This window comes from Onychomys torridus, chromosome 17 (genome assembly GCF_903995425.1).
Source record: "Onychomys torridus chromosome 17, mOncTor1.1, whole genome shotgun sequence".
In the NCBI taxonomy this organism is placed as follows: domain Eukaryota; kingdom Metazoa; phylum Chordata; class Mammalia; order Rodentia; family Cricetidae; genus Onychomys; species Onychomys torridus.
In genome coordinates this window covers 59,363,233-59,384,129 of record NC_050459.1, presented here as the reverse complement: position 1 = coordinate 59,384,129, position 20,897 = coordinate 59,363,233, and the positions used below count along the sequence as shown (strand labels likewise).

Below are 20,897 nucleotides of genomic sequence, written 5' to 3'. Positions count from 1 at the left end.
AATATAAGCATTAATTCAGCTCAGAAATGACATTTTAACCCATGCTTTAAGTTTAATACCATGTAATATTTCACCTGTATAAATGCAGCATCATTTTGCACATTTTTGTCTGGGTTAAAATAAAGGTTTAACATAATGTTATGCTTTATACAGTATGACAATTTTAAAAGCATACTAAGCTGTGCATCTTTCTTATGTTAGAATTTTATTATCACACACACACACACACACACACACACTCAAACCCAAATTCGTTACTAACTCTGCTTATCCACATTTTAAAGAATTAGTCTTAATTGTGTAATGTCATTATATTTTCCTTTATTTTAGAATATTGGAAAGAAGATGACCTGCCAAGAGTTCATTACAAATCTCCAAGGAGTAAATGAAGGTGTGGATTTCTCCAAGGATCTTCTGAAAGTAAGCCCAGGACTGTTGGTTTTCAAATAGATTCATATTCATATTTACTGCTAATTTAAGCTGATGATTGCTTGAGTTTTTAAGCTTTTTGTTTAGCCTTTTATTGGTGGACTTTCTATTGAGCCTTGATTTGGGTAGTTCAGACTACAAAGTTTCCTAAGGCAATGATTTTCTAACACTCTGCATCATGATAAGTAATGCAGAGAGAATAGGAAGCTGCAGACTAGTTGGTAATGCCACTAGTTAGTGAGTGCTGTCTGTGTTGCAGGGGTATAGTTATTTTAAAGAAGCATTTGCAGACTTCTGGAGGCATGTATGACAGTGTTCATTCCCAGTCACAGGGACACTCATCTGCCTCTCGAAATGGATTAAATCCCAAGTGATTGTGAAGTGAATGAATTATTTGCAATTCGCATTATTATTGTAACATTCATCATGTTTTCATCAGATTGTTTTCAAGGAGACAAAAATCAACTTTGACATCCGTAGATTTTTCCAGCATATTTGATAAAATATGAAATAATAATTGCTGCGGAATATGAATATTTTAGAAGTAGGGTGTAAGTAGGGTATGTTGAGAATGTGAATTTTACAGATCTCTGTTCAGTCCTAGTCTTTCATTTAAAACTTGGGACACATAGCTTTCTTTTGGAATCAGTCACTTTGGAAGAATTGCCTCAGAATGGTAACACATTTGAATCATGCTGTGAGTTGGAAACGTGCTTGTTGAGAGAGGTGTCCTTCATTATAGTTTATATAACTTTCAGTCTATTTATATGGTGCATGCTTAGCTAGGGCTGTACTGCTGAGCCACATCTCCAGTCCTGTAATAACATAAAGAGAGGGTGGTGCTCTGCCGGATTTCAAGAGACATACTATGGAAAATTAAAGAAGGTATTAAATACAGTACTATCAGCCTCGAGAATATTATGATTTTAATGCAACTGATTTCAAAACGTATGTGGTTAAAAATACTACTTTTCTTGTAGTTTTTGATTTACTCTATTTTAAGTTAAAATATAATTGCGTTCTTTACCCTTTCCTCCCAGTCCCTTCCAAGTACTTCACCTCTTGCTGTCCCTTGAACTCAGGCCCTTTTCTTCTTTAGTTGTTACCGTTATATGAATACAACCTGCTCCTCTAGTGTTACTTGTAGGTATGTGATTTAGATGTTTTAGGGCTGACCACCTGTTACTGGATTACCAATTATGGGCTTATTCATGGAGAAGACTGTTTCTCCCACTCTCAGCCATTCTTTAGTTATCTATAGTTCTTTTTCTATGGATGCAGTCCTGTGAGATTTTTTTTCCTTACCTTGTTAGTATACGGGAAGAAGTCCAACAAGATATTTTTTAAGATTGCTTCCTTGTTAAGTTGATACTGCCGTTTCTGTGGGTACAATTTTGAATAAGGATAGGAAATAGAGGTTGCAGAACTGTGACATGCTGAGTATGGTGTGCATACTCTATTAAAGCTATTAGTGTTAACAAGTCTTTTATTTTTTGTTTTTCGTGTGTGTGTGTGTGTGTGTGTGTGTGTGTGTGTGTGTTGGTGGTATTGGTGGTGGCGGTAGTGGTATTAGAGAGGAAAATGATGAAGTCTTTTTAAGGGAGGGCCCGTGAGGTTTTTATCAACTCTATGAGAAAGGGAAATTGACTGGAAAATATCTAGATATTTAGATATTAATTAAAAAGCATTTGGATATTAATAGTAAGCATATGGATGCCTCCATGGCTAGAGGTATATTATTGGGTAGACTATAAGATTTTTGATGAGGCTGTCTAGAACCAAATGTAGATAATGTACAGTGCAGTGACAGCTGTCCACATTAGCTAAACATGCTGTTCTTGATTTACTCTGACAAGGAATGGCCTGATGCTTTGTGAAGTCCTGCATCTAAATCAGGGCTATGAACCTCAGGGAGGGACTCTTATTTGGTATTCATTATTTACTAGGGGCAGAATCTGGTGACTAGAAATATTAGTGGCATTTAGTGTGGAAACTGTCATGTGAAATGCGGATTTTCTTTCAGAGCAGCCCTCTGCTGCTCAGGCCTCGAGGCCATGTTTTTGTTCCGGTGTAACAGGAACAGTGTTTACTGTCGCTGTCAACCCCAGGTAAGGCAAGGCTTTCTTGAAAGCAGTGTGACTTCATTTCACGGTTGAGTGTTCAACCTTTTCCCCAGCTCCTCCTCCTCTTTCTTTCCTCTTCCCCTTTGTTTCAACTCTTAAGTTCTTTGATGTTCTGCTTGCTTTCTTTTTCACTATCTTTTAATTTGGGAGAAAATTCCAGTTATATAATATGTATACCATACAGATAACCACAAAAATGTATGTTACCATCTCACAGGTTTCTGAGTAACACTTTTTCTCTCCCTCCACCCCATTTCCAACCTGTAAAATGACAGGCATTCATGACACTCTAAGATGCTTTAAAAAGTGTGGTAAGAGTGAAAATGGGACTTTGAATACATTCCCTGTAAAAATATGCTACTGATTAATGATCAGAAATGCTTTAATCTACTTCATTGAACTTGGTATTTTCTTCTTTCACGTTGGCCTTGTTTTTGGTTGTGTAATATTAATTTAGGATGCGTTACATTTGTTTATTCTGTGGAATATTTGTTGAATGATACAAAGACATGTCACATTTGTTTGATTAAATAAAAGTAACTGTAGTTGGAGTTTTTCTGTCTGGCCCAGTCAGGACAAATCTCTCTTACCCACCAGTCCCACAGTCGCTCAGACCCAACCAAGAAAGCACACAGAAACTTACATTGTTTAGAAACTGTATGGCCGTGGCAGGCTTCTTGTTACCTACTTCTTCTATCTTAAATTAACCCATTTCTGTTAGTCTATACTTTGCCACATGGCTTGTGGCTTACCAGTGTCTTTACATGTTGCTTCTCATGGCGGCGGCTGGCAGTGTCTCTCTCCAACCTTCTACTTCCCAGAATTCTCTTCTCTCTTGTCCCGCCTATACTTCCTGCCTGGCCACTGGCCAATCAGAACTTTATTTACACAGAGCAATATCCACAGCAAGTAACCTTCAGTCAGGAGGCTGAGTCTGCAATTAGCTGACAGGAAGTGGTAGGGAGGAATCATGTATAAAGAGAGTTCTTAAGTGGGGGCAGAGCAGAAGGATGCTGTTTTTTGAGGAGTGAGGAGAGAAGGTTAACTACTTGCTATACAGCATCTCTGAGCTAGCAGAATTTCACCTTGACCTTTGAATCCTGAGTTCTTTAAAGGGGTAGAGCTCTAGATAGTTTCCTTTAGTGGCCTTGAGAGACCAGTGCCTGAGGTAACAATTCCCAAGGCTTTGGCCCCTGTTGCAGCACCTGCTGGTGGGAACTGTGGAGTTACAGTTGCTGACTAGGACAGCCCTTGCTTAAAGGGCAGCCACTCTATTTAATGAAAGACATCAGTTTTCAAATCTCTGTGGTTCAAAGTTACATTTAGATTTATATTTCTTCAAATGTTTTTAGACCAGGAGTAACATTTCTACCTATATCGTGGCTGCATAGTTGGAGACAGTTTTTTAAAGGTTTAGCATGTGTTTACCAGGTGGTGTAGAACTTGGAAAAGATTCTGGAGACAGATGTACACATGTCCTCAGAGATGGCACGCTGCTGAGAAACAAGGAGGACTTACTTTAGTTTGAGCAGTTCTCCAATATTGGAATGCACGTGGATAGTCTGTTCTGCTTTATCTGAACAGATGTGACCAAGAAAACCATGCCCTAATCTTTTTGTGTATTGAATGAGAAACGTACCTCTGTTCTCTAATTCAGCGTGTATAAGATCTTCCTCTGGCTGGTCTTTCAGTGTACTGACAGGATAGATGACAAGATGGCCTCAGCTGTTTCTTAAGTAATCGGACAAGGAATTTGAGCGTTTGGCAAATAAGATTTCCCCATAAGTTGTCTGAAGTAAAAGTTATAGACATCCATAATCTAAAGTAAACCAAGTTAGATGCAAGAAGACAGCCAGCCGTAGAAGGTCATTTACCTTTGTCAAAGGTGGTAATGACTTTGATGCTCAGTTAGAAGCCATGTTTTTCATTCAAGCTGTTATTCTGTTTCATTTTCTACCTCCTATCAACACTCTCAAAGTGTTTGCTTTAGGGAGGGTTTAAATGCTTTATTTCATCAAGGAAAGATAAAGAACACTGAATTTAAATTATTATAGATTTATCTGAGCAGACTCTCGCCAAATTTCTTAATTAAGTGCATTTCTTTTTTCTTGTTTTCAAGGACAGAGTTTAGACAAGATCCTTTTAGAAGTTTCCAGAACTTCATAGACTTCCTGTGTCCATCCTTTAGTTGGTTGGATGCTTTACAGATACATACTTGGTTTTCAATGTAATGTCTCATTTGGTATTCTAAAGGAAATGTACATTCTAAAAACAATAGAAAATCTTGGCAGAAAGTCCAAACTTTAAACAGATTCAGAGCCCAACAAAGAGAAATGAATTATAGATGAAGATTAATACATTTTTGGGGGCAAGAAAAAAACACAGAGAATAAAAATTATATAATCCAGGTTCATAACCATTAGCTTTTTATTCAGTTATGGCTGTCTGTAAGGGTAAACAAAAACAACTCAAAATAGTTTGGAAAGTTAGAGATAAAATAGTTTATGAGTTCAAACTCCACAAAGGACCTGTTTACACAGAGTTGACAACAAGAACTATAAGGATTCTTCTAGAAAAACAAAAGCAGGCAAGCCTACCTTACTTCCCCAGCTCTGTCTGGCCTTTGGTTGGACCCATTCAGCAGGGGAAAGACCGCAAACATGACTTGTTTCCCTCCTCTCCTCTATTTCCTACTGAGAGCTTGACCCCAAGCAGCAGGAGGTCATTGCTTTTCCTTACCTCCACACGCCATGGGTTTGCCCTCCCCCTTTGCATTAGATTCTATGATTATCAGCGAATTCAAGCATAGTTGGGGAAATAAGAATGAGACCAGATTCTATTAATCTTGTTACTTGTGATGTATATTACTCTTTTCCACATCTCAACATTGAACGGGAGCATATAAAGGTACCAGGAATCCATCATTCCGTGTAACGCCAAACTATTCTACAACTATCTCAGAAAATGAAGTTTTAATGTAAAAATAATGAGCAGGTTTACTAAATGAAAAAGGGAAGGTCAGTTCTCTCTATTCAATCAGATTAGATATCACATTAAAATTGGCTTTAATGAAATTTTACTGATCTTTGTGATTCTTTCAAAAGTATTGGATATCATGTAACATAGCTCAGATAAAACTAGCAATATTAAAAACAATGAAACATCGGCTTATAACAAACTTTATTAAGTTAGGACATAAACACAATAGGGGTTGAGTATACCCTGCTTTTCTGATTTTCCTTCTTAAATGGATTTAAATGTATATTTAGATATTTGTGAGTTATACAGAAGTAAATTCAGTCTTTAAAGCAAAAATGCATTGGGAATTATTTTGAAGAATTGAAAGCTGAACAGCAACATGGACCTCTTATTCTTCTAGAGGATGTTGCTGGGAACTGTCGGGAGGAAGCATGGAGTGAAGAGGGCAGCCCAAAGCTTGTTGTCCAGTGGAAAGTGCTGGCCTGGACACCAGTGTCAGTGGTGTTGAGGGACATGTATAGGAAGTATTACTACTTTGAGCCTCTTGTTGGAGCTTCTGTTGCTGGATTGTTTTCTCAGATCCCCCATGCCTTTCTGACTGTGTTCTAACCAAATGCAGTTGAAGAGAAACAAGTGGTAGTTTGGAATTCTCACTGGGCGTGGGATGCATCCCTTTAATCCCAGCACTGGGAGGTAGATGTATATGAATTTCTGTGAGTTTGAGGCCAGCTTGGTCTCCAAAGTGAGTTCCAGGACCGTGAGGGCTGTTAAATTCTGTCTTCTTACTGTTCTATGTTTTGCAAACCTGAATGCATCAGAATGCTTCATGGCCGAGTTTGAGATAAACAGTGTAGAAGAATCTGGAGAGCAACATGCTGCAGGTCATATAATAACATGCGATTTTGGTCCCTGTGTCTTAGAGTGAACAGGGGGAGTGGGATGTAATGTGTGTCTGTTTGTCATGCACAAGGCTTCCTGATGGAGTTGTGAAAGTCCTGGACTCCCAAGTGTATCTGAGTGTTGCTAGTGATGTCACTAGTGATAGAATCTTGGCAGGGGGTATTGATGTTCATTTTACTTCTTAATCTCTCTTCATCTTAATTACTGTCTTTATCTCTCAAGTTGTAAGATAAAGCATGTACCCTGTGGACTCATGAGGCCTGCAGTATGTGCTGCCCAGCCTCTTCCCTTGTCCTTCCCCTCCTTCACCATGATACTCAATTTGCCTGTTGTGTTCAGACTTCTTCATGTGCTGTCTTTGAAGCAGAACATGCTTGGCACAAAAGGAGTTGGAAAATGGTAGGCGATCTTTAAGGATCCATTCATTGTCAGTGCTGGGAGTGTTTTTTACACTGTTTTTGTCTTTGAAAACACAAATCATGTCTCTTCATGTTTGTTTTCCTCTTGTGCTACTGGTTTAGACAAAGAAGCATGCACAAATGATGGAGCCAGCAAACATTCAGATCTAAATCTAAGAAAGATGTTCTTTTTATAGCAGCATTCTCAAAAGATCATGCCCCAAAGACTGGAGGAGAGGAAGAAGGGGGCCTCAGTCTGAAACAGGTCTAAACTTTTTATAAATGAAAAGCCAGAAGCGAATTCTTGAAAATACTTGATCTGAGATATATTCGGAGTAAGTAGTTGAAAATAGGAACTTAGGGGTGGTATTTAAGTGTAGCTATAAAAAGAGCATCAACTGTTGCCTGGAGTAGGTGAGCTCTCAAAGAGAAGGTCATGTAAACCTGGTAGCAACAGTATCTATGGAGGAAAGGGCTTAGATGCGTATCCTAGTATAAGGAGGAGAGCCTTTGAAAAGAAAAGCTATGTTAGTGAGCATCTAAAGAGAAAAGCGTTAAAGGCTGTGCCTCAAAATACAGACTCTTGCTGCCTTTTTTCAGTATGGCAAATCAAGCTGAGTTGTGAGATGAAAGGCATGTTTCTGTTTCTACCTTCTCCATGGAAGTCTGGAAGTCAAGATAATGGTGGTCCCTTTTGTATGGTTCAGACCTTGAACGAAGGTGCTGATGAGAATGATACTTTGAAGTAGCTGAAAATCTACAAATCATGTTTGTACTTAATTGAAACAACAGCAAAACCCTCCACAAAAGAAGTCTGTTAGAAAGGTATGACAGACAGGTGCTACTTAAAACGTACCATGGGGGAGGGGCTTGGCCCTGCCTCCACTTAGTGTGCTAGATTTGTTGACTCCCCAAGGGAGGCCGTACCCTCTCTGAGGAGTGGATGTGGGGTGGGATGGGGGAGGTGGAGAGGGGCAAGAGAAAGGGGCGGAGGGGGAACTGAGATTGATATGTAAAATAACAAAGCTTTTTAAAAAATAAATTTTAAAGAAAGAAAAGTTTGAGTAGGAATGGTAGTGATCATTCAGTGTGTTGTAATGGGATAGTGATGATTCCCAGGCAGATTCAGTGTGTTGTAATGGGATAGTAATGATTCCCAGGCAGATTCTGTTTTCAATTTGACCACAAAGCAACACTACCTGGCCTCATACTCCAGTGACTCCACCAAATTTTGAATGTTGATATGTTTAGAGCATTCTTAAAACATTGCAACACTACCCTCCACGTTAGCTGTTGCTGTTACTCAGACATGAGCATATAGACTGGACTCCAAGTCACTCTCATTGCAACTTTGGGAGGCCTCTAAGAGTGGCATGCTTCTGTCTGCAGGCTTATAATCCAATAGTAAATGTGAGCCATCACAGCAAAATATGGTTATGTCATGTATATTCATTAAGGAACAGTGGAACACATTTTCATTTAGAGGAATTTGTAGCTACAATAAAAATAGCTCACAAAGGAAAACAGTTTGTTTTATGGTTGTAGTAATAACTTCACTGTGTACAGATCAGTTTCATGAAGCAGACTAAAAAATATGAGAACAAGCAACGATTAAGGTAATCATTTTAATAATCTCTCCCTCCCACTGTCTTCCTTCCTTGCTTCCTCCCTCCTTTCTCCCTCTTCCCTGCCTCTCTCCCTCCGTCTCTTCATTCCTCCTTTGACTATGCAAGGCAAGCACTCTACTACCACGGAGCTACATCTCCCGCCCTGGCCTCTTCTCCTTCATTTGCTTCGTAAACACATTGCTGTTTAAATACAGGTATATACAAGTACTTGACACTAGAGACTGGCCTAAGCACATTTGGAGCCAATGTTTCATTGACAAAATATTAGCCACTCCAATTTCATCTTCTATGACAAGCTAAATGAAAGTAGTACAGTGATATCACCAGGCCACAGCCTGAAGATCATTTATATTTAGAGAATATTAGAAATGAATTAGAAAAATAAAGTTAGAGTAAATGTGTTTCAGTTATGTGTTGGTAGCAAGAACTATTTTGATAACTATGTGAAAGGAAAATGGAACTTTTGAGGGTAGTAGGCCTCTAAATGGAACCTTTGGAGTTTTGAGTACCTTCTTAGGGAGTGGCTATATTCTAGCACTACAAAGTAATGGATGTACTTAATGACTCATTAAAAATGTTCTGCTGTGCTTGCTTAGTTTCATTAGGAGATGGGAGTGTGAAACAGATTTGGAAAAATTGCCCAAAGGCTATTTAATAAAGATTTATAGCATTTAAAAAAAAATCTGCTTCAATCAGAAAATCAGCTAACACAGAATAAATCATTTCTTTACCTGAAATCATCCTGCAATGTTTATTCTCTGTCCGTGCTGGATTCCTGTTGGTAGTTATAGCCAGCCTTGCACATTAAACCAGCAGTAGATTAAAAATATTTGGTAGGGAAATCGAATCTGCCCTGTACATATGCAGACTTTATTCCTGTTATTCTCTAAATAGTGTAATGATTATTTCTGTAGCATTTGTATTACATTCATTATTGTAAATCATCTCAAGATGGTTGGAAATGTGCCAGAGGATGTGTGAAGGTCATGGAGAAAGGCTGCATTGTTGTATATGGAGTGTTTGGTATCTGTGGGTTGGATGGGTATCAGAACCAACACCACATGGATGTCAAGGGGTTGACTGATGTTACCTGCCAAATTTCAGTTTTACTCTTCCCTCAACCTTTCCATAGGGAGAAGCAGTCTTCTGTGTCCATTTTCTTCCTTCCCATCTAAACTGTTGCTTTCTCAGAGACATCAGAAGCCACATTTGCACACACTTTCCAAGGAAATATTTTACAATTGCAATCATTCTCTCCTTCCCTTTCATCCCTCCAAACCTTCCCTTATGTACCCCTTCTTTCCTCTCTAACTCGTGTTTTTTTTCTTTACTTGTTGTTGTTGTTGTTATTGTTGTTGTTGTTGTGGTGGTGGTGGTGGTGGTGGTGTGTGTGTGTGTGTGTGTGTGTGCTGATAAATATATAAACACAGCATTCTCAGAAAGTCCATATAACGTTACTTGTGTGTATATGACAGAGCTGACTACCTGGCATTGGCTAACCCACTGGAGGGCCCTTCTCTGGGGAAGAGCATTTCTACTCAGCATCACCCATTTACCTGTAGCTAGCAGTCCTTATGGCTTTTCCCCTTCCATCTTAACATTTCCAGTGGTGTCGTCATTGTTCAGGTCTAAATATAGGAAGACATGTTGATGAGATTCCATGGATGTATATCCTTTATGACATTCCTAGGAGACACAATCTCACAGAAACTTCTTGGTTTTTCTGGCTTACAGTCTTTCTACATAATCTTCTGCAATAATCCCTGAGACTTGGGTATAGGAGTTGTGTTGTAGATCTGTCCATTGAGACTGGGCACCCCTCTACATCTTGTTCTATGCTTTTCAGTCGACTGTAGTTTTCTGTAGTGGGCTTGGTCTGTTGCAGTGAGACGTTTACCTGATGAGGTGTGAGTATTGCATTTACCTGTGGATATATTTAGAATGGAGGTAGAGATTATGCTGGTTTAGTAAAATGGCAGCTGTAGATTCACCTCCAGATTCCATGATTTCCCTAGCTCTGGGTAGTTGGCTCGGTTTCTAGTACTAGGCATTGTCTCCCTTTTGTTGTGCAGGTCCTAGATCCAATTAGAGTTGTTGGTTACCACCAAGGTATGTGTGGTAACCATACTATGGCACACTTGGGGCTATTTTGCCATGCTGGTCTCTGAGTTTATTGGTGTCATAGCTGGGTAGGAATATTGTTTGCTTTCCTTTCTTTATAACTTACAGTACCATGAAGCTAGTTCTCAAGGAGAAGCTGTGAGGAGGTGAACCTTCCCCTTTAGTGTCCCATTTGTCAAATGGACACATTCGTCCTATTGCCCTCCACTGTCTTATAGTTGCAAAGATTTCCACACCTTAGAGGTTTTTCCTAGAAAAATGAAACATGTTATCCCTTTGGATAGCACTGCCACTTAAAAGAATGCTGAAATGGAAAGCAATCCAGAGCTTGTTGCTAAAGCGAGTCACCTCATTGTGAGATTACTTAATTCTTGAAGCAATTATTTTACTAGAATGCAAAAATAGGTAAATTATTACATGTTACCTTCTCATTTACAAAAACATAAATCAGTTACTCAAAATATTATCTTAAGAGGGTATTTGCATTTCAAGTTGTTAGTCTTACAGAATCACCTTAAGCAAAAGTTTTGAAAGGAGATTTTGAGACCATACTGGTTGAGACAAAGATAGTACTTCTTATCACTCCTGTGAGAGCTCAGCTCCTTCTTGCCATTATTCTTAAGGATTGATACTGTGTATTAAATATTATGATGTGTGTGTGTGTGTGTGTGTGTGTGTGTGTGTGTGTGTGTGTGTGATGGCTAGTGTAATTTCTAGGACAAGTATGCTAATCTTTAAAAAATTACTTGCTGAAATAATTGCAGTTTTCAGAGTTATTTTGGTGCCCAAAGCAATAAGTGCCATAGACTGGAACTGTCCCACAGTGCAGCCTTTGTGCATTATTTTTTAATTAAAATATGTGTTAAAGCTTAAAAGAAAGGATTGTTCTTATTTCTCCACTAACCTCTGTGTCTGAGTCGAAGAGCACAGCCATTGATGAGACAGGTAGGCTGTCGCTCCCTCATGGAGCTTAGAATCAGATAGAGTACAGGATAACACAACTTGGGAAATGTCTTACTCAGAATTCTGCATGGAGTGTAGATATCCATGTAAGAGAGCAGAGTTACTAGACTTGCCATGTTTATCTAAAGTCGGGTGAAATTTAATAGGATTCACAAGTTCTCTTTGGTAAAAGCTATACTAAATATATTGACTGAAGTAAAGATGAGCAAGACATTAGTTCTGCACTGAGGAATTTTTAATCAGTTATAGTAATTTTCAGATCTGATCATCCATTAAAATCACTGGGACAAGGGAAGAAAAAGAGAAGTGAAAAAATATTCTTATTCAAATGGCAATGTATTAAAGCAGTATTGGAGAAAAGTCTGGCAATTTGACACCAACCTAAACATAACTGTGTAGTTGCTTTGGTTCAAAAGAAATGAAAAAAAGAGTCCCCAAAGCAACTTTATTAACAGTTGTTCCAAATTAGCAGCCATGCTGAGGTCATCAGTAAATGAAGAATGGTCGTTCCCACAGAAGACTACTGCGCAGAAGTGAAGAGGGACTACTGATACATAGCTTATGGAGGAGAGACGCCTCACACCAGGGCTCTGCATGTGCATTTGTTATTTGAAGTTCCTGAGTGGCCCAAACCAATGTACAATGGTGGAAAACAAACAACAACAACCCAAAACATGGTCTTCTCTGGGATGTGATGATGGGAGTCTGCTAGGCTTGTGGAACCTTCTAAGATGATGCTATCATTGATACATTTTACGGAAAATGTCATTTGGCACCCATGATAAAACCTTTGATTCACTCTCCCTGCTCATTCTTCTTACCAACTGCCTCTCGCCATGTAATTTTCAAAAGCTGCCCCGGCAATTTGAACTGTTAAGTAGGAAATAATTCAAAGCGGGTATATTAGTTATTAGTTCTTTGTTACCACTCTTAACAGAGTGCCGTGAATGTGGTGATGTGAAACAGTGTGGACTTACCTGTCCTTCTTAGGTTAGAGATGGGCATTGATGTGGCTGGTGTTGCAGCTTGCCCACTACAAAATCACGCAGGACAGCAGTTCTCTGTAGAAGCACTGAAGCTGACTCACTTTCATGTTCATCCAGTCTCCAGGATTGAACCTCATGCGGTTGTAGACTGAGGCTCCATTTTTGTTCCTGGTGTTTTGCCAGGAGTCTTCTCAGTTTGCAGAGTTGACCATTCTTTCTCCATCCATCTTGAAAGCGAGCCATGATGAGGTGATGAGTCAGTCATCCCACTTCTCCTATCTGTCTGGGGACCAGCGCCATCTACCCCAGCCCACCCCTGCCCACCTGCTGTCTGCCTCATCCTATCTCTGGTTTCCACTTTGGGCTCTTACTGAGTGACTGTTGTCAATTATGTTGTGAAGGACATATATGATTACAGTGGGTGAACTTGGATAATTCAGAGTAAATTTCCTGTACTAAGTAAGGTTAGCTGCTTAGCAACCTGAATTCCACTTACCAAGACCTTTATCACTAGCATCTAGATAAATATTAGATTAAATAAGCATAAGAAGTGTGTGTATACAGTATCTGTAATATAATATATCATATATATATATGTATGTATATGCATTACATATAAAATGTTGAGGGCTTTTTGGACAAAGAGAAACAACCTTGGAAACCACCTTCCATGGGCAGATTTAGTTGTCTTTTGAAAGACAATTCTGATGGATGCTGTGGTGCTCGAACAGGAGGTATTTTTGATTGGGAGCAAGACTCAAAATACCAGTGTGGAGAGAGGCTGGGTTGCAGTGTGTAATACATCAAAGCAGCCCTTCCACATGAATGCTTTCTCTGTGTGTTAATTATTATTTACAATGTGTTTATTCAGGTCATTGTAGCATGAAGTCAGATTTTTATTTTAGATCAAAGTGGAAAAAAAGAAATGTCAAAAAGTTTATGATCATTTACTGGGCAGAGATGTACTGTTTTTAAAAAGACTAGGGTGGCTTTATACTGAGATTTTTTTTCCCACCTTCACATTGACTGTTAGGACTTTGTAGAATTACCCATGAAAGTATAAAAATCTCTTTCTATATTTCTACGTCTCTGAAAACTCCCAATCTATAATCCAAGGAATGTGACATTACATAAAACTGTGAAACTCTCACAGTATTGTCCTACAAGACTTCTCTCTTTGACCACAGCTACTGGACTTTGGAAGCTTAACTTCCATCACAGTCTGAGGAATGATGCTGTGCCATCTTCCTGTGTCTGTTTAACAGTCCCAGCTAGGCCATAACTGAGTGTTTTGTAGACACTCTACATAAATGAAGAATTCTTTCTGTGGGCATTGCTCTGGCTTTAATCTTACCCTTTATCCAATATGTTTTTAAAATGACTGCATGTATTTTGTTTGTTTGTTTTGAAAGCTATGTGTGTGCACAAAAAGTTGTAGACTACTTTCTGCACACCCTTTAAAAACACAGCATAAGTTGTGGGCAGGTGTTCTTATTAAACCTTCTAAATGTGTATATGTAAGATCTAAAACACTGAAACCAGCACAACTAGCTTTGTACATTTTAGAAGCTGGATGGAGAACTAGGGAGAAAAAGGGGGCTATTGTGGTAGGAAGCCAAGGAGTCTTTTACTGGGCAACGTCAATTTCTCTTCTCTTTGGCAGTGGACATTTCACTTAGTCTTTCCAAGGCTTTCTTCGTGTCTCTCACCACTGTTTGTTTTCCTTCCTTCTCTTCCCACCTTCCACCCAAATCTGGAATGATGTTGGCCATGTGATCACAGGCCCATGAAGGAAACTCGTTCCATCTCTGGCTTTTTCATAACTTTGAGAAGTAGTTATTTCTTGGCATTGCTTTCTGAGTCAGTGTTAAGTGCTAAATCTTTCCTACCAGAGTTAATTCAGCTCTTCAACTCCTGCAAAGGAAACTCCATTCTTGACTGTGTGAGACAGTCTCTGGTCACCATCCTGCCTTCGTCTCTATGGACTTCTTAATTTAGGCATTGCAATTTTCAAAAATATTTATATTTGATTTATATCCTGACCACAGTTTTCCCTCCCTCCTCTCCTCCCAGTCTCTTCCCCCTCTTCCCCTCCGCCGCCCCCTTCTACTCCCCTTCTTTTCTATTCAGAAAAGGGCAGGCTTCCCATGGGTATCAACAAAACATGGCACATAAAGTTGCAGTAAGACTTAGCTCCCTGCCTTGTATTAAAACTGTGCAAGGCTACCAAGCATGAGGAATAGGGTTCCAAAAGCCAGCAAAAGAGTCAGAGACAGCCCTTGCTGCTACTGTTAGGAGTCCCACAAGAAAACCAAAGTAGACAACTGTCACATATATGCAGAGGACCTAGGTCACTCCCATGGAGGCTCTCTGGTTGTTGGTTCAGTCTCTGTGAGCTCCTATGAACCCGGACTAGTTGATTCTGTGGATTTTCTTGTGATGTCCTTGACCCCTCTGGCTCCTACAATCCCAAATAGAAATTTGGGGCAATATTGTATTTGAGAAGCCATTTGGTCTTGAAAATCAATTTTAGGGAATATTTTATTTTTTTAATCGCATTAATTCTTTTGAAAGAAAAGAAACCACCATTTAAAAACTAAAGCATGTGCCTGTGCATCACACACACACACACACACACACACACACACACACACACACACACCAAACAAACAAACAACAAAACCCCCAATACCAGACAATACACATGTCTAGAAGTGCACAGCAGTGGTTAGTATCTGTGCTCATGTTTAGACTTACTCTTTGATCCCTCATAGAGTGTGTCCTGACTCATTTCTAGGTAAATTGATAACTTTTTGACTGGCCCCACTATATTATAGATTAGCAGATTAAACCAGTCAGCTTATATAGGTTGTTAAAATTGAAACTAAGAACAGTAAATATAGACCTATCTTACTTTAGATAAAATAATTTATAATTACACTGAAGAAAATGTTTAAGTGAAGAATCATATGCAGTTTTGAAAAACGTAGTATTTTAATGGATGCTATTCAGGTGAAAACAAATGTAAGCATAGAATCACCAAATTTTACTTCGTTTTGTTTTTCTAAGGGGTGGGAACTATCATCAGAAACTATTATAGTTTTTACATAGGGATTGAACAATAAGCATATATTTTAGTAATAATAAGGACCAGTTTTCTGTCCTAATGGAAGGTTAAAATGTGTGCCATATTGCAGTCAGGTTATTATCTGTAAATTAATAAATTTTGATGTATAGAAGCATGTATGTAGATGGTTCTATAGACACGGGATTCTTGTTCCTTTGCCCTGCCTTCTAAGAAGACCTAGAACCAATCGCTTACTCTTGGTAGCAGTGAACAAGGTAAAAGCCAGTCCTCAGTTTTAAGTACCATTTATTAGAAAGCAACTGTGGCATCTCAGAGTAGTGGGTAGATCTCATTCTAGAGCAGAGGAAACACAGTTTGAAGTAAGACCTCTTGTATTGCCAGAAAGTAAGGAAATATACAAAATAAGGAGGAAGGACTGCCAGGAGACCAGGCCACTGCAGATGAGATTCTAAATACCCACACAGGAACAATTGAAAAAGAAAATTATAGTATTGATTTATACCCACAGCATGAAATAAATACCTATGGAAAAATAAGTGATGGAATAGGGGCAGTTTATTCATTACAAAAAAATTGCTAATAAATCACCACTAGACACCACAGTAATTGTACATAGACCTATTGAAGGGTCTCAAAAGTAATAGACAGAAGTTGGAGAAACAATATTTGCATAGTCACAGTATTTCTCTCAGGAGAAAGTAATTATTTACAGTATAGACACCTAGTGGGTACCATCTTAGTGGGTCATTTAAAGTTTACATTACCACTGTAAAACTTATGGTCACCATGACGTCTCTGAAGCAGAAAGAAAGACATTTCCCAGTATCCTTCCCCAAACGTCTGACTTTATTGTAGACATGAGAAACCATTAGCTAACTATGAATGAATGATATACTCTAGGAAAGTCGCTCATCCTTTCCAGAAATGTCAACATCTTAGACTAGAAAGTGGCAGTGATAGAAAAGCTGATGTTTAAATAAAGTTTATAGTTTGATAATTCATTATACTTGGTTATGTAAAATGTTAACAGTAGGGGGAGATTGGGTGAAAGATATATAAGAACTCTTTGTAAACAGATCAAAATTTTGGAAGATCAAAATTTATATGAAGAAGTACTGGGTGGTGAAGTGTGCAAAGATTGTGTACAAGGACATTAATTGCAGCATTACTTATATCTATATAGCAAAATAAAATGGGAGTAGCAGAAATGCCCATTGATGAAAATTTGGTCATGTTTTATTTTATTCAGATAGCCAAATAAATAATAGAGCTGTCAAAAAGATCACATAATGTCATTTTTACTTACAGACATGAACTTGCATGCCCTCACACACATATAGCCTTCATAGTAAAAATGCAGGCTTAATTTTCTTCACTTGTTCAAGTGTCTGTATTCTGACCATATCACTGACACTTAAAACTAATTCTGTGGCCTCTGGCAAATATTTTCTCTTTGTTCACCCATCCACTCATTTGCTAATTGGGAATTAATAATATTTAAGAGCTAGCCATGAAGATTAAATGTCAAAATCTATGTGAAACACTAAGTGTATATTTAACAAATGATAATGGCTGTATTAAAATATCAGCATGCTGTTATGTTAGAATAATAATGGTATGCATACAGAGTTGTCCCATGCTGGGAGCCACTTCCAAATTATCACACAGAGGCTTATATTAATTGTAAATTCTTGGCCAATAGCTCAGGCTTATTACTAACTAGCCATTACATTTAAATTAATCCATTTCTATTAGTCTGTGCTTTGCTACATGGTTTGTGGCTTTACCTGTCTTATTCCTCCGGCAGTTGGCTGGCTGGCATCTCATTGACTCTGCTCTTCTTTTCCCCCAGCATCCTCAGTCTGATTGCCCCACCTATACTTTTTGCCTGGCTATCAGCCAATCAATGTTGTATTAACAGTGAGCATAATCCACAGCAATGGTGTCCATCAAGGAAGAGTAAGCAAGCACAGAGACCTGTATTTGTAATATAAAGGCTTGGAGTAATCTCTGAGGTCATGGACTTGTCTGTTACAGTGGAATGACAGTATGCTTCACTTTGCTGCTAGCTGCCAGCAGCTAGCGGTGTCTACAGTTCTCTGGAACATGAGTCTTAATTTGCAAAATTAACTTAATTCTCTAAAATCTGTAATTCTAGGCTGTACAATTTTATATGGCAGAATAAGGAGACTAGCTCTTTGTCTTTGTGAGAAACAAACAAAAAAATCCTAAATTTTATAATTTGCCTAGAAATAGGTAATTCCAATGTAATCTTTATAATGATTAAACCCAGGAGAAAGCATCAAATGGTGATATAATCTGTAAGATATAAGATAAAAATAAGATAAATAGCAATTTGTGGACACACTGTGGTAACATCCTGTCTGAGTGACAGCAAGAGCCAGAATTTAGGAGAATCATCATAGGGCCTCTTTATTTCCATATACTACAAGCAGACCATATATAGAAATATACCTCGAAATAAGTGTTTTCAACCAATATGCTTTTTAATGACTATGTAAGTTTGATAGTCCTTTCTCCATATTGTCAGTACCTGTCTTGTTCTGAATTATTTATGTCCCAGCTTACCTTACCTGGCCGCTTTGATTACTGCTTCAGGTCTACACAGATGTGTAAGGCAAGCATAAGACTCAGCTGCTTTTTCGCTTGAGCGCTACTTGGTTTCATTTTGGAAAATGTTTGTAGTTTTGACTTGATGCAATAGTAATGCATATTGTTGTGCATTCTAAATGAGGTTCACTTATGTCAAATATTAACGAATCCTATGGACTCACAATTAGTACATCTCATAATTAGTACCTATTCACAATTAGTGTCCTATTTCCCCTGACCTCACTCATGCTAATATATACCTGCTTTGTGTTTTATTTTCTAAGATTTAACGAACAACAGAAAATGTTATCTAATTCTTCTTTATATGGATGTGAACATTTTAAATTTCCTTCCTTGCTTCATTTCCTGTTAGCTCTGTTCCAGGCATCTTTCTGGAGCTGAAACATTCCATTTTCAGGAGGTACTCAAGAGAATTCACACTTGGAGGACTTCTAGGAGAGCTCACAAGAGCCCTGATGCCAGGTTGAACCTGGAACATCTGGGAGGTATGGGGGTTAAGTTTGCTTCTCAGGAGAGATGCTCAGTGAAGCTAGGATGAATAGACTAGTAGGACGAGGGTAACTGGGTGTGGTAGTGATGGGAGATCTCTGGATATTTCTTGGGGGAGTTGCTTTCCTGGGGCCATTTTGTTGATGTTAGGAATGTAAGATCCATTTTGTTAGAAGTGTAGAGAATTTTTGAAGGTTATCTGGATAGATCGGTGTTTCCTACATTTAAAGATAAGAACAATGAGGAATTATCAGGGGTAAGCTCTAAAATGATTTGAGACTTTTTCAGGGTCGCTCAGACAGTCTCTGTTGTCATAAGAGTGAGATGATTTGACTACTTAAAGGCCCAGGGAGACCAAAACTGATGGTATTATATAGTCTAAATTTCTTAGCTAACTAAGAAATTTATAAACGCAGCACCAAAATGTTTCCATCTCTGTAACTAGATAAGGTCACTGCAAACTGTCAGAATTGACAAGAACTGAAGTGGAAAGCAAGGTAGATAGAGCTGAAATCAGATTCTGAGGGGAGAGGGAGAGAACAGGTTGTCACAGATCAGTGCTAGTGAAAACCTTGTGGTGGCCATCCAGGCTGAGTGGACACAGTGGGAATGTCAGTATGGAGCCAATCCAGTGTCCAGATTCGTAGGCCATTTGGAAACCAAAGCTGGAAACAGGTGATGGGAAAAGCTATTTTCTGTGGAGAAGGGGCTAGCCCAAGCATACATACTCCTGTACAGCAGCTGCTGCTGTGGGCTGAGAACTTCCCTCTGGTTTGCTTGATAATGCACATCTTGCAGTAGGTGTGCAAACTCATGTCTAGGAGCTTGTTCATGAACACAATATTGCCAGGCACCAGTTATTCCCAAATTTGCTAACACATTCTTTATGATTCCTTCAGCGTTCTTTTGGAAAGAACTACTAATTTTCTAAAGACAACTTGTAGTGCATTTTCATTTCATTTGTTTTATTCTTTAAACCTGCTTGCCTTAAATGGATAGCAGATACTAAACTTCACTTTAACCAAAAGGCTGAATAAATTTAAATATGTTCTTACCCTGAAAGTATGTTTAATTAGCCCAATTTCATTATTCCACGTTGTGACATGGCTTTATTTCCATATAACCATACATGAATAATTTAAATTGATTCACAATAAGGTAAAATTGCTTTATAGTCTACCACTCCAAGTATATAACTCAAAGTAGGCTAGAATTCTAGAGCCCTGCTTATTAGTAATAAAAGATACATGTGGGTCTGTTATCTGTAGGCCAGTAGACATACAAAAATGGAAATTAATAAATAGATTTCAAAGCATATAATGTATTCTTTCATTTCCAGCCCTATAATAAGGCACAGATGTTTTAAGGATAGTTTCTGGTCCATTGTAGCATAAAAAAATGTACCGTATTTACATTTGAACTTTTCCAGGTTTCCCAGCCCTGTGTTTCTTTAAATACTCATGATATTTCAAATAGTTGAGAACTAGTAATTAAGCATAGCAACACCCATTTTTCCTGTATATCTACTCCTCTTTCTTCTCCAAAGATTTGTTTATCTAAAGTTTTTAAATCTTCTGAGAGAATAATGTGGTTTTGCTTCCAATTTTAGCTAAGCAGAGTTTCTAATTTGAATTAATTCTTTAATTACTTAATCTTTCTTTCTTAAAGATATTTTTCATTAAATTTTCATCCAACTGAATTTTTCCTAGTTTTCCAAATATACCATTCAAAATGGTTATTGAGCCACAAGTATGAATAAACATTAATATGAATACACAAATATGAATTAAGTCACTAAAAGAAATCAGCCATTGGTCCAAGTTCCAAACACTTTATGATACATCAGTGCTTAATGCCTGTCTTAAAGTAAAAAAGCTCAAAACCTCTTTAAGTTGCTCTATCTTTGAAAAATATGAAATTGTTTTAACTTAAAAAGAAAGTTACAGAGTTGAATGTTACACTTAAAAGATGAAATTTTTGGTAAAAACTATTGGAGTTTTGTATGGAATGTGATTTATTTGGGGTAGGGAGAGTGAGGGACTTTCTACTTTCCAGTATAGCTTACATCTGAATGGAAGTTTTTAATAATATAAGAAAGCGAAACTATAGAGTCTGTGGAACATGACCAGTCTGCTAAGAGTTTTACCAGCTCCTTGTTC

The 20,897-nt window shown here is 38.2% G+C and overlaps 1 protein-coding gene across 2 annotated transcripts in view; it reads left to right on the top strand.

Moving 5' to 3' along the window:
- The window catches only part of Psd3 (pleckstrin and Sec7 domain containing 3), a 288,299-nt gene that overhangs the window by 96,841 nt on the left and 170,561 nt on the right, over window positions 1-20,897 (top strand). The window contains exon 8 of one of the 2 annotated variants that reach the window (XM_036209203.1): window positions 330-420. In XM_036209203.1, coding sequence (XP_036065096.1) covers window positions 330-420 — 91 coding nt within the window. The remainder of the gene's footprint in view (window positions 1-329; window positions 421-20,897) is intronic. The other variant, XM_036209202.1, reaches the window with a different exon arrangement.